This window comes from Anas platyrhynchos, chromosome 1 (assembly GCF_047663525.1).
Source record: "Anas platyrhynchos isolate ZD024472 breed Pekin duck chromosome 1, IASCAAS_PekinDuck_T2T, whole genome shotgun sequence".
Classification (NCBI taxonomy): Eukaryota; Metazoa; Chordata; class Aves; order Anseriformes; family Anatidae; genus Anas; species Anas platyrhynchos.
Window position 1 is genome coordinate 128,964,327 of NC_092587.1, and position 18,867 is coordinate 128,983,193.

At 34.8% G+C, this 18,867-nt stretch overlaps 1 protein-coding gene across 1 annotated transcript in view; it reads right to left on the minus strand.

Moving 5' to 3' along the window:
- Nucleotides 1-872: 872 nt before the first annotated feature.
- MOSPD2 (motile sperm domain containing 2) overlaps nt 873-18,867 on the minus strand; it is a 34,638-nt gene continuing 16,643 nt past the window's right edge. Inside the window, exons 8-15 of the mRNA XM_038172966.2 lie at nt 17,948-18,072; nt 12,840-13,010; nt 9,903-10,015; nt 6,303-6,399; nt 5,391-5,487; nt 4,625-4,754; nt 3,402-3,504; nt 873-2,895 (exon numbers count right to left, since the gene is read on the minus strand). Coding sequence (XP_038028894.2) covers nt 2,749-2,895; nt 3,402-3,504; nt 4,625-4,754; nt 5,391-5,487; nt 6,303-6,399; nt 9,903-10,015; nt 12,840-13,010; nt 17,948-18,072 — 983 coding nt within the window. The 3' untranslated portion in view covers nt 873-2,748. The remainder of the gene's footprint in view (nt 2,896-3,401; nt 3,505-4,624; nt 4,755-5,390; nt 5,488-6,302; nt 6,400-9,902; nt 10,016-12,839; nt 13,011-17,947; nt 18,073-18,867) is intronic.

The window sequence follows — 18,867 nt, forward strand, 5'->3', positions numbered from 1 at the left end:
TTTCTAAGTAGTCTCTATGTCTAATGCTGTAGGCATTTACCATAAAAGTGGCAAAACCAAGGATTGTGAAATTTGAATTGAAAAGCAAGACTGAAACAATAATACTGAAAAAGGGAAGCTATGCTTCTCACTAGCTGCAGGAAACACAAACCCAGAAGCTGTCAGTGCTGGAAAATGCCTGAGAAATAGGCATGAGAATTCCAAAGGTTATACTGAAATAAGTTAGCTTGAAACACTAACTTACAATCGCTTGCCTTTGTCCCACCTATCATGGCAATGTAGCAACTGACACAACACTGAGTCAGTTACTCCTCAGTGACCCACCTTCCAGGGAATAATGAGCCACACACTCCAGAAACTCATTTAAGATGATTTTTTAGCCTCACAGAAGAGCCCACAACATGTTCCTCTTGGCTAATTAGAACTAATTACTTTTTCCAAAACTAATGCATATACTGGAAATACAGACTTCATGGCTCAGGCACAGTATCTTGTGAAATTACTGCAGGATGTAAAGCAGTGAGTCTTACCTGGAATGCATTTTGTTGAACAGTGCTGTATGGACACATTTAAATTTGTTCTATTATTAATATTTAAACCACAGTTATGTTTACCAAGATACACATATTTGTATTGTGTGGATCTGCATTACTTCTGCCATGGTATTATCATCTGATATTTGTTTATCTTACTCTGCCTAAGAATTTAAGGTGATCCATTTTACTTTTGTTTGGTAAATATGATCAAAACTTCTATTATGCAACAGACTATGGGTCATTACCATATTGACCCCTACTTCATGCTAAGTATCTAGACTAATGAGAACCAGACCCAAGGATGGAGTTACTTTAAAAACACTAAACATTCAAGACTATGTATTTCCTCAATTTTATTTTGTAACTGCATTTTTCTGAAACATATTAAAATAGAAAAAAATGTTAATCTGATCCATCATACAAAGAAAATACCAACATAGTAATAGAATACTGAAAATATTTATGAAAGCACCAAAACATTCAAATATTCATATTGGCAAATATCTAAGAATATATTTCTTGCAATTTTACAGTAAAGTGCTATTCAATCCACTCAAATGAAGGAATCATTTTAATAGCATGGTTAGCAAGTATTATCTGAAAGTTACAAGTTAGTTACCTTTCTCAACAAGACAACAATCCAATTTGCTCAAAGCAAGCATTTGAACGTTGTGTGCGTGAAAATAATTTACACAAAAGTTTCATAGTAAGCAATGAACAATGTAAATTGCCAATTCATTAAGAAAACCAAATGTTGATAAGCAAAATGTACAGAAATGAGATTAGTGAAAAATTAAGAAAATGCAGATATAGTAAAACTGTATAAAGTAAGAAAGGACAGAAGACCACGCACCAAACAATTCTGAAGACTTGCCTTTTACATAGTAGGTTTTTTTAGTAATCATATTAAATCATTGCTGCTTTATTAGTTAATCAGTTTACTAGCATGTTTTCTAAACTGCCTGTTTCTATTTCCTAGAAATGGTACTACATCTACAACACATTGGAGAGATACTGTCAGCAAAAAGACAGTGGCAGAGTATTACCTTTATTTTTCCCCAATAATCTCTTCTTGTCTATTGAAATCAACCAATCAAAACTAAATAATCTATTATGAAGTAAATTTGTAGCAAAAACTAATTCTAGTAAAGAAATTATTTTAAAATTTTAGACTTCATCTAGAGTGAAAAAAATAAATGTATGAAAGATACCATTAGTCTCCTTTAAGGTGTTTAGCATTTTAATGTACATATTTACAGCCATGAATACAAAGAATCCATGTTAGAATAAATTCACACTCGCTTCATACACCATTTCTACAACAGATTTGGAGAAATGGCAGATGCAAAACTTTTATGTTGCCTTCAATAACATTTAATCTTCCTGACTCGACTGTCTTTTTTCATGAATTCATCTGTGATTTAAGCATATTGCACATCTCAGAGCTAAGTCCTTACACTATTTATTAGCCTTTTTAGGAACCATAACTAGGTCATCAAAAGTCAACTGTTACACTCCTCCTGCAATTTGACTAGGATCTTTGGAATTGAACAAGGGTTATTTTCCTGGTCAATACGGCTGTGTGAATGTTATTTGTTTAGGAAATATTTACAGTACGTTTGCATTCAGGAAAAGCACAAAAATAACGAATTTAACTAATGAAAGCAATGACCCTGAAGTACCAAAATAATTACTATGAACAAATATCTTCCTTTATATGCGAATTTACATAGATTATACAAAAAAAAATCTGCCTGTTCTACCTAATTTCTGTAAATTTTCCTGAATGAACAAGTAAACCTTTAGAATACACTAAGCAGACTGCTTACAATTTCTATTAGAGTAATTCTGAATGTAAGAATATGATGAAAAGAAATTAAATACTGCATTTAAAGTACTTGAATAGAGGAAAAAAAAAGTTTTAAATTATATTGTTGTATTTAGTTTCCTCCCTCCAGTTCAGTAGTATTAAGTTGTACAGTGAAAATAACTCCAAGCTCTAAAATCTTCTTTGTGAACTGTTTGAAGTGTCAAGTTTCAGTAATTTCCTTTGCCAGTCATTCATTCCTTTTTTCAGAAAATTTTATCATCACTCATTGCTGTGGGCTCACAAGCCTCATTTTGGCAGTTCCATTATCTAAGAGCAGTACTGAAACCTTTTCCACTCAAGTCCAACATGATAAGCAGCACCTTCGGAGTAAAACAGTTCTTTTCAGCCTCTCTGGTTATACACCAGGTAGAAGCAAAAGGCAACAACAGTAATTGATAATAATGATAAAACGACTGACAACTGCTGAAACCAGAGGCAGCGATCAATCTGTTCTTGAAGTCTTTTATTAATTTGCAGTAAATGAGTTAGCTGAAATGAGAAATAGTTTCATTAATTTAAAATTACTACAAATGAAAGTATTTGATGATTTAGACCTATTTAGCCATGATAACTTAAGCACAGTAAAAATATAAAAATGACATCTCTTAGTGATACATCTTCTATCAGAACATACTTCAGGAAACTCTTCTCCTAAATAAGCTTAGCACTTCTAAGAGTTACAAATTATTGCCTATATCAAGCAGATGACATCTTTATGCTAGTAAGCAGTACATAATGCTGAGTATCATTCACACCTGAGATCATACAAAAAAGATAAATAAATAAAATGCATTGAAAATGTATTTTATTAAATCATTAACACTGAAAGTAAAAAAAAACAACAAAACAAAACTATTACTGGTTTAGTTACTATCAAGTACTAAAGTTTTTCAAACAGTCTAACCTACAAAAGTACCAAAGAAGTTTAGTACAAAAAGTTATTTTTATCTCTATCATATTTTAAGTTTATTCAGCACAAAGGAATATACTATTACCTGCATATGTAAATCTTCATTGGTTTTTGCTGGAATATTAAATGCATTCTCTTTTAATGTAAGAGTAGAAGGCTTACTACTTTCTATGACATGACACCTGAGCCTGTTTAAAGGGTTAAAAAAGGACATGTGAAACACTGTAAATTTAATGGAACATTGAAAAATTAATAGTGAAAGTAAACCGTCCAAACAACTGTTAGTTATATGTACTTTATAATCTGTTCTGCTTGATGAATTTTATAAATAACCATTGTAACAATAGTCTGAAAAGGCTTCTTCAGTTCACCAATTACATTTAGACAGTTTTTCATATACAAAGACAGACCATAACGACCTGTAAGCTCAGGTAAAATATACCTACTTCATTTTAAAATTTGTAATACAGAATCCATTTGTTTATTTAGTCAAAAACTTACTACCAGAGATGTAACAAGTTATTAAACAGTAAACAAAAACTAAAAGTTTTCCTTCTGTTTTCATCTTTAGCAACAATATTTTTCACGTACTCCACCTCTCCTGCAGTTGAATATGTAGGAACAGAATTTCATACCACTATGAAAGGCAGTGGAATCCTACACGATTTATAAATACAGCAGAAGCTCCCTGATAACATGCATGCTTCTCTTTAAGATGTGCAGTGACATCACTAGACGTGAACAGATGTAAGAAAGGAGTAACAGGCATATTTAAAACAGTATATCAGGATACTTATTTTCCTAGTGGTATTTTTCCACCGTTATACAAGGAAAACATACATCTTAACAGGTGATGGCTTTTACAGAGATCTTCTCTACAATTATTTTTCCTAAGCATTTAGGGAGCATTTTCTAATATTTCCTAGAAAATATTTTTGCATTGTTAATTCTTCCCTTGCATGTTTCTTTTTACAAAACTAAAGAGGCATATTCTTATTAAAAATATGTATCTACTGTACACATGTATTTTCCTGTCCAATGACATTCATTTCCACTTATTTTTAAAGCAGCGCAAAAAAGCAACAATATAAAAAAAAAAAAAAGCATGTACAGAACACCATGATGCTTTACATGTTAAAAAACTCGTCTAATAACTTAAAACAGAGAGGAAGTCACAGTGATATACTTCAGTCAGCAAGCACACAACTGGGGTTTGTAGAATCCTCCACGGATTATGATAATGCAAATGCTACTAATCAGATAAATGATGGCTAAAAAAAACCTGGCAACAGAAAACTCTATGCTCACCTATGTTCCATCACTTTGGTCCTAGGAACTTCTTTCCAAAACTGAGACAGATCTTGTACACCTGATCCAGAAGACTGGTCCATTTCTGCTGCCATTATAAGGAAACGATCCTGCAGAGAAGCTGCAAAACCTGCCCTCAAAGGAAAAAAGTAAAAATAAAAATAAGCAAAAAGGGTGCTTGGATAAAATAACAGTACGACAAAACATACGGAGCATTTTTGAACAAAAAACTTTTGAAATAAGAGATTGTTTAGGGTAGGACACTGAACACTGACTTACTAGAAATAAAAATGATGAAATAATTCTCTTATGCTCACCGATTTTCTCTACATTTGTTCCTAAATTAGGCAGTTGCTTTTTAACAGAGTTTCATGTGAGTGATTCAATGGCAACCCACAATTTTGTAATGAAAACATTCTCCAAAAAATTCACCTGCCCTTGCAACAATTTAGAAAACTTGATTTTCTACAGATAAACTTTCACTGTAGGAGTGTGAGCCAGCTGCCACTAACTTTTTTTTTTTGGTTGTTGTTTTTTAAGACAAGAAACTGAATCAGTTGCAGTCAACATCTGCTTATGGCTAGGTGTAGTAAACCAGTACGGGCCAGTCACTCAAATGCTGTCTGACAGTAGCAAAGAGTAACAATGTCATACTTCAGCCAGGTAGATATGAGTTTTAGTCAGCCTTACTACCAAACAAAGGTTTGTATTCAAAGTAGTTAATCCTCCAGGCTTTGTAAAAATTCTACAATAAGATTTCACTTACCACCATGAAGAGAGACTATTATGTCTAATGACGTGCCAGGTTCACAGCTACTGTTACTGGGTTTAACTCTGTATTTTTCAGGAGCAGTTGTTCTCACCTAAATACAAAAAGTAACAAGCAAGCATATAGTAAATACACATAAAAACTATGACCTTTTCATGACCTAATTCTGCCATGACTAAAAATACCAAAACTGTAAAACACTGTTTAAGACACAGTGATGCACATGGTCTTTAAATTATCGTACTCTGTAGGAATAATCACATTATTTAATTTTTTCCTCTCAACCACTTTTATTCTTTCCTGTCTGGTATATCCTATTATTGCCTCTCTTTTATGCATAAATAAAGCCAAGAATATCAAATGGACTATCTGTCCAAATCCTTAACAGGATTACGGAAACTATAGTTATGTGTGTGAAGAAAACACAAAAGATGTGGTGGAAAACCAAATCAAGATGCAAGTCAACTCAGAATTTCTGAAGCAAACATAACTGCATTTATTCCTTTGATGGCAACATTTGTAGACGGAGCTGCATCATTATTGAGCATTATGAACCTGTTTCCAGCCAAGATTTAAAATGGCAAAAAGTTATAAAAAGATCCCTTTTCAAAGCTCTAAGCATACTTTTTTAAAGGTGAAGTATTAGACTACCACTAAAGAGCTAACAATCACAATAGCTGTTTTTCTGTCAGTGCTCCAAAGATTTGTATTGCTGATTATCCCCTTTAGCGTGGTACACCATATGCACAAATTCAGCCAAAAGATTTCTTTGATCTGCTTTAAATACCCCAACAGAATAAAAATTTGGACTGGAAAAGTGGCTTAATAGTATTTCCACCTCCTTACCCAAAACTATGCAAAAAGTTACATATTTCATAAAGTAAACCAGGTCACACTTAAGATATTTACCTTAAAAGCTACTACGTTTTTAGTGACGTTTGTCAGAACTATCAAACACTTTTTTTCTCCAGTTTCTTTGGATCCAAAATATAGTTCTTCTGCAGGGCTAGTGAGAAATATTGAAAGAATAGTTTTATTCAAAACATCTTTATCATATATCATTGAAATAAACGGGCTACACATACAAGAAAATAAAACACTTTCAACCTTTCAGCTACCGTCACTATAAACAGTTTTACATTTAAAAAGTTGTGAAAAAAATGCAAATATTTTGTAGTGAAGCTTAGGGCTGACTCAGTGTCCACATGTGGATGGACTTAGTTGCATCAGTTGAGTTGTCTACAGCCCTTGACTACTTCCATCTGGAAGAGCATGACCATCTGCAACAGCAGGCTTGGCAGACATCCATATAGTCACTTCACTCCCTGCATTTTATAATGGTATGCTAAGGGAAAATGTAATTAGTTTCAATTAATGCTAACATGAAAGGCTATAAGCTGTTACAGCCTACTAGCAATTTCCACCTTGTATGTCTGCCCTCGGTAATGGCCATCATGCATGCATATGAAGAGTAGGCAGGTATCTGTGAGTGGCATACATCTCAGCCACTACTGCTAAGTTGACTTGTACTCATTAGTCAGTCTTCACATACCTCTGAAGATGCATGCACAAAAAAAAATTAAAAATCTAAAGGCTTTGCTTATTTTTAATATTCTTGTGAAATTAAGAGTCACACATCAAGTCTTTTAAAACCATGTTAAACTACCACAATTTATTCTGGATTAAGCATTCAAATGAACACATAGACCAAAAAAGCAGGGCATGCTCGTATACTGAGAAGACTAGACACAAATTAAAAACTTGTTTTCTTTAAATACACCACATTAGGAATTTGCAAAGAACTCCCACAGTAAGCAGTACTACAGAAATGGGTATTCTTTGACAGAAAGCCTTTTGCAAAAATGAACATTACTTTACTTCTGCTCCCCCCTTTTTAGAACATCAGTTTCACATTTGACCTCTTCCTCCAATGATCTCCTTTCATAATGCCTATTCTTTCTTCTCTCTCATTTAAACATATGAGTGTATTAGCTAAAAAGAAAAAATCCTTGGTGCTGGATGGCAAGCCTGAACTGCTATGCTAGAACAGAAGTCCAAAGGTGATTGTGTGTGGGAGGAAGGTGCCTATGTTTTGCAATGTATTAGGCAGTCCACATTCTTGGTGGTGAGGAAGGAACTGTGCTAAGGAAGGCAGAAAATGAGAAAGTGATGTGTAAAAAATGGCTAATAGGGTAACTATCTCCTCCTCTCAGCTCTTTGATTCCTGTTCCCAAATTATCAGCCTAACTAACCAACAGCAGTAAGGAAAAGGAATGAAGAAATTTCAGTTGTCTTACTACCACGTTACTGCAGCCATGAGCGTTACAGAATTGCAAGATAAATCATAAATGGTATTGGAAAGCATTAACTAGTGTCAAAATAGCAAAGAAACTAGCTGGAGGATAGAATATTGTGCCATAGCCTGATTTTTTTTCCCTACCACCAACTGTGGCAACTGACAAAAAAAATAAAACACACTTCAGGACCAACACTGAACGTTTGTTGTCTGTCAAGTCAAACAGTTGCACAGTATGGGATGGGGGTGGTATTTTAAATTAACACCAAAGCTTTTTTTCATTTCATACTACTGTCTTTACTCTCTGATGTGTGGGAATAAAGCAGTTCAGATCATACTACAAATTCCAGTCTCCAAACATACTACAACATGAGCTGTCTTCTGCCAGACAGTGCAAGTGAACCATTGCAGTTTGTTTTTTTTTTGTTTGTTTGTTTTGCCTTACCAAATGTATTCATTTATTCATCAGGAGGGCCAAGAGAGATCTATCTTCCCTAGGAAGGAATGCAAGGCAAATGCAATAATGATCTAAACCAGAGATGAATCACTTGTGGCCACAACTATGCATGAACAAACAGAAGAGCCCAAGTTTGCCAGTTCTGCTTGGTTACTCGGCTTTGGCCATACGCCAAAGCCACGAAGTAATAAGTAGACACTGGTTAAGAAGTATCTGTGCAGGGGGTACTTTGCAGAAGCACTTGGGCACAAAAATGCTACTGGTTGTTAGTGACTTCACACTACCAGCACTGCTGTGCCTCAGCTCCCTCCTCAGTCTCTTTGGGGCTCCCTGGACAGGGTAATGCTGGTATCAGCAAACATAACCTAACTGTACTGGCAGAGGTTCCATTCATGCCTCATCTGTGATACAGATGCTTGTGAGTGAAAATCTGCTGGTTATTTGGTTATAAAGTAAAATATATAATGTCAAGTCAATGCCCTGAGAAAGACTCCAGGGAAATCAAAACCAGGTCTAGCTTCTACAAAGTGACAGCATCAATAAAGAACAACAACTGTGCATACTCCTTCAAGAGTTTACTCAAGGAACAAACAGCAAAAACAATAAAGAAACCAGTATTTTATTTTTCCATGACAGCAAGTATTAGCACCACTGTAATTGACTAAGTTTATTCTTGAAATTTACATCATCTCCAACACCTCTACTCCAACAGCAGAACTTCAAAGATTAAGAGAAAAAAGGCACTTTTTTTTTTTTTATTTTTAATATTTTTAAATGGATGGAAGGACGCAGCTTCTTTTGTCACATGGAGAGAAAGGAAAATATTTCATCTGAATTCTCTTCACAGAAAACCTAAGTAGACGTCCATGGATTTCTGAAATTCTTTTAAGATAATGACTCTGTAGTCTATGCCTTTGTACAGCTATACAAGAAACTAGGACTATAAATAGATTTTTTGCAAATAACTAATTTTCATTTCAAACACAAGGAAAATTTGACATACACAAGATGTTCAGATGCTAATAAAAATGTAATTTTTCAAATTCACTTCAAATTTAATTCAGTGTAACATTTATGAAATTAGCTAAGGAATACCTATATCTTATTTTCTTCATTCATCTAATAGCAAACTGGAAATGAAAAATAAAAGTTAACGTCTAAATCATTTTCTAAACAAGCATCTCAAGCTGAAAGTTGGTGAAAAGAAAAAAAAGATTTCCTGATTATTTTTTCTTAAACTTTCCTGATAAGAAGCACGTTAACTGTGAGACGTAAGAATCTTGGATGACAAAATCTTCTAAGCAGATATGCCATTTATACACAGCACTTCCCACAGGAAGAATTTTGTACCCATTCATTTAAATTGGTTCTAACTACTAGTGTATATACTTATACATCTTAAGTTAAAACAAAGCAAGATTTAACAGTGTATGCTGTTTTCTCTATGAAATGCTCTGATTTCATTGGCTTAAGGAATTAGTGTCAAATCATTAATTGTTCTTATTAGATATTCACAAATTTAAAGCCAATGAGCTTCCCGACAGAAATGAAATATACACCTATTAATTAGCACAAAAGGCATGCCAATGGTTACACCAAAAGATTCACTGAAGATTCACATAAAACCAGAAAAATTGTAAGAATTTGTTTTGTTTGCAACTACTGTGCTGTTTAATAGTCTAAAAACAATTTTAAAAATTCACTGTTCAAGTGTCCAAGGCACATTGTTGAAAAAATTAAAGAAAATTAATATTACCTGATATGTAATAAAGGTCCTTTAAAAGTGGTTAGTGCTTTCTTTGCATTTTTTGGTTTGAACTCTGTTTTGTCACTTTCCTCTGATTTGGAATTTTGTTCTATAGAATTCATCTGAGTAAAAATCATAGTTATAATGATTAACTAGAACACTGGGTTACACACACTACAGATTCATGCACGTATTTCAAGGAACATGAGGCTTATTTCAATTTATACATTACAGACCAAGCTTAATGTGCATTCATTCTTTAAGGACGATGACTGTCCACTGCATTAAAAAATGTGTATTAGAGGTTACGTTTATATTAAACATGAATGATGAAGCTTTTTTGCCTGTTTTCCCCACCCTTGAGTATTTCCCTGATGCCTAAGTTGATTATTTTTGAAAATGCCAGACATATAAGTTGCAGTACTTCAAATATCAGTTTACCAAGCACTGATGTTACTCTCCCACTGAAAAAAAACTTTCAAAGCAGACCCCTCAAAACAATCACTGCAACACTGAAGAGCAAGCACAGCAACAGTTCCACACACTGCATTTAAGAGATGCTAAACAAATCTTCATTATTTTTAAATGGAACTCTGAAGTACTGGACTTAAAAGAAGTAACACTGATGGAACTGGTACATATGAAACTGCAGAGATACTGTAGGTTCCAAAGTTTTTCCTCAATATATTAAGAAACTATATGCATGTCAACAGGCTTGGATGTCCACATCATAATTTTAGAGTTCTTTATTTTCAACAAAGTGCGTAACAGGGAAAAAACAGAGAATCAGAAACATTAGTGGTATGATGAAGGTCAGCTAGCTAGCTAGGCGGTTTGCTTAGCCTTGTGTTTATTCCACTTGAAATACTGACAGAAGAGAATCCAGATGATGTAAATTTGAAGCATGGGAATTAAACAAATAGTTTTTATAGAAGATAAACATAAAAAACGCACAGGTGTTTTTTTGTTTTTTTTTTTTTTTAAATAATTGTGGTTATATTAGAAGGTTATTGTGTAAATATACTGCACCTGCCATGTTTGAATTTATTCTAAATACCTCTGATTTAAAATACCAGAAAAAAAAAATATTACTGTAGTGTACTTTAGATGTGGAATCTGTTTCCAAATATTGGTGTTGATATGAAAGGCACTTACAATTAAGTTTATCACTCATGGCTCCCTCTACTCTGTGAAAGAGCTAAGCATTTCTATAGGATGACAGGAGGCATACATACAGAAAATAAATCAGATGAATTCTTGATGATGACAAAAAAACTGCAGATAAACATTGGTACCACAGTAAATAATAATGAAGAAAAATTCTCAAAGATCACTTGAAACCTGTCAGTTTGGAAGCTGGCCTTATTCAAAAATAGTTAATTATTTATGTTTAAAATAGACACAAAATAACTTAAGACTAAGAAATACCAACAACTCACAAAATAAGGGACTGTTTCTGAAAAACATTTTGGAACAGGATGCAATATTGAAGTGACATGCTTCTGTGTAAGAAATAGGAAGTATTGTTGTGTATGAAATAGGAAGTATTATCCTTAAATATGTGAACAGAACAGCAAATTGAAGAAAAACAATTCACTTTTTGTATTTTTTGGAACAGGAACAGAGAGATCTATAATCCAAAATTTTTAAAGTATGTTAAGGGTGAGGCCTTAAACATGCCTCAGAGTTAATTGATAAAAATATCAGTCTGCTTAACTAACTCAAAAAACAAACAAACAAACAAAAAAAAAAAAACGAGTAGCACCTTAATTATACAGTACAAAAAAAAGAAGATACCATAAACTGAACCATTAGTTTTAACACTGTAATAGACAGAAATATCGTAAGTATAAAGCTGAAGTCAACCAAGCAAATCAGATAGTAACTAAATAGAAATATTGAGGCTATTAAGCACCAAAGCCAGCTCTCACACTAAGCAGGGATTCCTAATATGTCTGTATCTGAGAATCAGATCTTAAGAGACGTGCTATAACCAAAACAAGCTAGAGCCCAGTGGTCATGAAGCCACAATAGTTACATATTGCTTCTTTTTGACCTTAAAAAGATTATTTCACTGAATTTATTTTGAATAGAATGCCAAGTTGCAAAAAAAATAACAGTGTAAAGTTAGCTGTGTGCCTCAAGTGATTCTGACAAAAATTTAACACAGTAAATGAAACCAAAATTAATACTAATAAAGTATTTAAGTGCTCCACTCAATTAAATAGAAGTTTCACAATTCATATTCCAATATTAATTATGGCACTGGTGAATGAATTTCAGATTTCTCTGTTTTTTTCCTGCCATTTTTAAAAACAATATCCCCACTGACTATAACTGCATATTCTGAAGTATAACTTCATGCACTTATATAAAATAATGCCTTATATTTGTGGATAAACAACACTGCAGGAAGATTGTATTGTCAGCATAGAATTGATAGATTAGCAATAAAATTTGTCCTGAGATTAAGTGATTACTTTCATGTGTTTAAATTTTACAAACAATTTTTTAAAGTTAGCTTTCAGTAAGGCATAAAAAATTATTTTCTCACGTGCGTACTGATTTAAGCATCTGAGAACAATAGATGTATTTTAAAACATCTGCAACAAAATAACCCAAGCTTAAAAATCTACTAGGTAGAAAGACAAGGTTTGAAAACAGTACGCACACTTTTTAAATATTACTGTGCAATTCACTAAATTCCAGACATACTAAGTAGTTAGTACAGACTTTACTCATTCAGAAGCACAAAGCTGGTCTTAACAGTCAAATCTGTTCAAACTAAGAAGCAAGGTTGAACCTGCAGTTATATTTTCAGTTTTACCATGTACTTATTTCAAACTAAAAAGAAAAAAAAAAGCCTGAGCACAAAAAAAAGTTATATGACCCCTATCTTACTTTGTAAACATATAATTAGTTCTGCCTCGGCCTTCAGTCAGATACCTTTTTCTGATTAAGACTTTGTTCTTCATTCAGATCCCCAGTTTCTTTGGCATCTGCATCAATCTCTTCTTTACTTTCATGCTCATCTTCACTAGTAATGGGCCCATTTTCACATAAAGGTGTTTGGAAGTCATCATCAACAAGTGGAGGATAACTGTACTTGAAAGAATCCTAAAACATAAGGAGATTTATAAAAGACCATTTAGCATGATGAGAAGTGCCTTCTGTAGTTTTTTGGTTTTGTTTTGTTTTTTAAATGGAAACACTATCATTTTGTTTCATATGACTTGCAAGTTTCATTTACCTATTTTATATTAGGTCCCTGTGCAGAAAGCTGATACTACAAATAGATTTGATTTTATCATCGTTAATACACAGACCCCTAAAGCCACTAAATTATAACAACTGTTATAGAGCCACACAGAACTGTAGTATTAGGTCTATCAAGGATCAGTATTCAAAGTCTTAGTGCTTTTTTTTTTTTTTTTGTTAGGTTTTAAACCATGTTTCCTACAACTATGACAGCTAAGGATGTGAAGAAACAGCCTCCTCAAGGCGTACTGGGGAGAATTAGATAGGACATTAGGAAGAATTTCTTCATGGAGACAGTGGTCAAGCATTGGAACAGGCTGCCCAGGGCAATGACAAAATCCCTATTCCTGGAAGTATTTAGGAGACATGTGGACACAGCACTAAGTGACATAGTTCAATGGTAGAATTCTGTAAGGTTAGGTTGATGGTTTCAGACTCAGTAATCTTGAACATCTTTTCCATCCTTGATGACTGTATGTCTCTAAAGAATGTTCTAAGTGATTAAAAAAAATGTTAGAAACAACGTCTAAATAGGGCACTGTTTCTACTGCAATTTCAGTTTTAAACCCTAAGTAAACTGAGTTAATTTGTTAGCTTTTCCAGTGGAAAATACCAAAGCGTTGACTTCTTTGAGGCAGACTTGAGCCATGCCCACTGTTTCCAAACTCTGCTGCCACCAGCAGAGTTGAAACAAAAAAAGTTTTGTCTTCTCAAAACAGAAACAATGATCTGATATTAGGTGGGAGGGGGTGGGGGGGAAGAAAAAGAAGAGGTGCTATGTTTGCTGCACATTTAGCTTCACCATGATGCTGGGTAATGTCATCAGCTGACGTGAATCTCATCACTGTGACAACTCAAAGTCCCTCACTTCCCAATCACAATCACAAGCCTCAGTCAGGTAAACAAGACAGATTTATCCAATGCTCGATACATCCATTCCACAGAATGATAGCTTTCTTTTAAGGTGAACACAGACTTTATAGAGCTATGTTTGTCAGTAATGGTAGAGTTTTTAATCATGGTAGTCGTATTTTCTAAGACTGCATGTACACAATGGCCATGAAATTGCATGCAAAAGGCCAACTAATATCTTAAACTTCAGGCCACAGACCTATTAAAGGTTCTTCCAAGAAAACCTAAGCTATAGGCTGTCAATTCAGACAGGTGAATAGTGCAGCATTCTAGTCGCACATACTGTTCAATGCTGGCACCAGTGGAGGGAACCCTGAATTCAACAGGGGTGAACTGCTCACCTCTGACAAAGGAAAACTGGGCAAACAAACAAGCTTAATAATCCTATGGGACATGCACATACTCGATCCTGTACTAAATGTTATTGAAGTGGCAGCAAGTTTCCCTGGCCAGATAGAAACATGTCTAAACTGCTCTATCACTATCTTCAAGAGCTGGAACCATTCTTGTAGAATGTGGACTACAAAGGATTGTGAATCTAGGAAAACAAGTTTTGAATACATTTACTATTATATGCAAAGTATTAGGGAGTGTTTTTTGTGCATCTGACACAATTTCACAAACTGCTTATCATCAACTTGTTCCTAAATCTGTTTTGGGCAATTTCAACAAGTTCTTCAAGATACACACACCCCTTATAAAAGATAGGGAGACCTACGCAGCACAGACAAGAAACGCTCAAAACCAGGTACATGGTACATAGGCCCTCTTTGATTAGCAGCAAGGAAACAGTGACAGCCAACAGATATTGATGGGAACTTGGATATAACTTGCTAAGTATATGTGTAAATTCCTGCAAAAAACACATTTCTGTTTTCCATAATTAGTATTAATGCTTTGGATACCCTGAAGACACCTTTATCCACCAGTTGTCCAAAACAAATTAGGTCATTTTCCTCCTTTCTCAGCTGGGTGACAGTTGACTGAAGGATTTTCATGCTAAGGGAAGCCTCGAATTTATCCTGCGAGTGACCCATGTTATAGCAAAAACAAAACATGCTTGAAGACAACCTGACAGATGGAGACACAGAACAGTTCCCTTGATTAAGCAGAGCAATTGGTGACTCCAAGGTGAACAATTCAAGCTGTATTACCAAAACAGACCACTTTTTTATTTAATTCCAGAACTGGTCTCTAAAAAACATTCTTTTTGGACACCTGGATTCCATAGCACACACTTTCTGCAAAGTGACCAAGTGACCTGCTCCACTAGCTGTTTACATCTGGCAAAATGAGGAAGATGAATCTCATTAAATGAAACGACTCTCGTGAAATGAAATGAATCTCTCAGCCTATGAGGAAAGTCTGAGAGACCTGGGTCTGTTCAGCCTTGAGAAAAGAAAACTGAGAGGGGATCTTATCAATGTTCACAAATATCTGAAGTATGGGAGACAGAGGGATTTGGCCAACCTCTTTTCAGTTGTTTGTGGGGACAGGACAAGGAGCAAAGGCTGCAAAATGGAGCACAGGAAGTTCCACACCAACATGCAAAAAAACATCTTCATGGTGAGAGTGACGGAGCACTGGAACAGGCTGCCCGGGAAGGTTGTGGAGCCTCCTTCTCTGGAGATATTCAAGGCCCATCTGGATGCCTACCTGGGAAGCCTGCTCTAAGGAACCTGCTTTGGCAGGGGGGTTGGACCTGATGATCTCTCGAGGTTCCTTCCAACCCCTAGAATTCTGTGATTCTGTGAAAACCTGACTCCACAGGATGGATCCCAGTAGGGAACTAGGAGAGAAAGGAGAGTATACTTATGGCTAGAGTACTGAGCAAAAACAGAGAACAGATACGCTGTGTTCTTTCACCTGCACTATGCTGGTTGCAAAGCTGACCATGTTCTTAAGTGACTGGAAATCATTAAAAGAGGAAATGGATATGGGGAAAAATGCTTCAGTAGAAAGTGGAAGATATTTTTTACACATCAGGTACCTTAACAAAAAATGAACAAAAACCCCCACAGGCCTGTCAACACTAGCACTAGTAGATGTACTTCCTCTTCAGACTCTAGCTGTCTCAGGAGAAGGCAAGCTCGATCACATCAAGATAAAACACGCTTTCAGAAAAAGTGCTGGAGACTAACTGCATACTTGCTAACACTTCCAGATGGTGACAGTTCTGATGTAAAAAGTTCAGAACACCTATTAAGTGTTTAAATACTGAAGAGACTCAGTAGTTAGACAAAACATCTGCTGGTTCAAAATATAGGACTTAATAAGCAGGAACGTTTTTTTTTCCTTAAATAAACACACTTAAGAGTCCATGTTAAATAGATGTACTCCTGCACTACTAATTTATTACTGTCACTACAACTTAGCACCACAGCTAAGTAGGTTGGTCAACATGGGGCCAGCTTGGTCACTGTCACTAGCTAGCACTGAGACCTTTCAGGTCCAAGGTGAGATAAAGGAAAACTAACTCTGTGTGCTCAAGATAGGGGGATAAAGGATGCAAAAGGATATTTAGCAAAGCAGCAAGCTTCTTGAAAAGGGAATTAGCTATCAGGTACAACAGTATAAAGCAGACAGGAGATACTGAGGTCTAAGAGTGAAGAGAAGAACTTTCCCTGCTATTGCAACAGTAAAATAACAACTTGGAAATTAGGCTCAGAAGAGCCATTGCTGTTCAAATCCTTACTGAAGCCAGTTAAGATAACATCAGTCCTTCCCTCAGCATCCACTACGTAAGTTCAGAGATTTCAACTTTCTCTAACACTAGCAAGTTCTTACACAAGACTGTGGAGTTAAGGCAGCAATTTTCTATGGAGAAGGATACAATCTTTTCAGGTTTTTGTGATAGGAGCGTCATTTTAAAAGTGCTTTTTACAGTGTGCTATTTTCAGTTAAATAGAAACAGAGTAACACTATGTACATTCTCAAAATGTTTTTGCATGAATGTTCCAGCTACCAGCACTCTGCTTTGAGCTTAAATAATAAGGAACAAGCTTTTCTCCTACTTTGGCTGAAGCAGAATCTTCCTTTTCTCCATATTGTTACTGTTTAACATCAAAATCATTCAGGAGAAAAAGTAAAAATGAAAAAAAAGGAAAAAAAAAAAGGTAAAGATTACTACAGTGGGTTTATTCCATTAACATAAACTGTTTACAAAAGTTTTAAAGAAAAGGAATATCCTTTCTGCAGATTCTGTTACAAAAATTATGCAAAATTATTTACCAGCTTTACAAAAAATGAAGCTTGTTGCGCAAGAGCATTGTGCTGTTTTGCCATTTAGGTCATAATAGAATAGGATCCAGCTTCTGTCAAAGCAATACTGGATTGAAAAATACTTTGGAGTATGCTCTCTAACATCCTCTTAAAAAGTCTTCTATAGAGTCGTAGAAAATGCAGCCCTAGGGACAACAAAGGAAAAATAATTGCAATACTTTCTTTCCTAAACCATAGCTTTGGAGCAGGATGAATTTTCAGAGGGCCATGAAATCTATTTTCTGTTTGCAGAACCTGTATCATAAACCAACACAATCCCTCTTTAATTCATCAGGTAAGGGAAAAGAAAAGTGGAAAAAGGCATTTAAAATGGATAGATATTTTTTGCTGTTGAAGGTCTGAAAACTAAATTTCTTAGGACTTGAAAATGAATGATTAAAATCATTCACAAAACTGATTTCTACATTTAAGACTACAAGATACCAAATTCTTATAAAAATGAATCCATTTTATACTAAGGTGATTTAGAAAATATCATTTTAACGGAACAATCTCAAGAAATTTCACATCCAAGAAGCGCCAAGTTGCAACATCACGTATGTTACTTAAATGAGCATGGCTCAACCTATCACAAAAGGATTACAAAGTGTTAATATACTTACAGTTCCACCCATGTGAGGTGGCAGATATTCTCCACTGATGTATTCCTGTACATCACTCTTGTTTGTGAACTTCAGCATGCTTATTGCATCTGGGCCAAGCCAGCCCTTCACAATTTTAAAAGCAGCTTTATAATGGAAACAAAAAAAAAGCATACGTAAGATGTCAAGAAGGTTTTTTTTCCACAGTGTATCAGTAGACCTAATGAAGCAAGTGAGCTACGCCCCATAAATATGGGCCTGTTCTGAGAATCTGTTATAAAGTGGGAACATGACGCAAAGGAAAAAAATATTATTTACAAAGAAAACATTTTACGGACTATGTTTTTCTATAGCAGAATGCAAACCTATCACAGACTAGCAAGTTCTGGAGGAAGTGGGGGATTGCAGTGGCACAGGGGAGAACTGTAAAGCAACTGTATTTCCAGATCTGTATGAGGGAGGTTGGGAAAATTATATATACACATTTTAAACATTTTGTTGTTTTAAATTGCTCTGGTTTAGACCTTTCAAACACCATAGTTGTTTTATTGGTGGTAAAACTTAATTATACAAGAAGAATATAGAGCTACCATAAAGGTACGTATTTTAAGTGGCATAGATACCGGAATAACCTGCTTATCATAGACATTATAATTAAGGATAAATAACAAAGTATACATCAGAATACATGTATGTAACAATTGCCATGTCCAGTGTCAGGCAGGCATCTGCCTTAAATTGTACAACATAGTTTTTGGCTGGTTGTTAGTGTTCAATGTTGATGACAGTATTCTTGAATCATGAACGCATCCAAATTTTTAAAATTACAGTTGGAAACATTCATGAAATAGACTATTTACCGAAGTCTCCCAAGTTTTAAAGGTAACAGGACAATGTTACTCCATTTAAAAGTGTAACCCAAAATACAACACTAGAGAGAA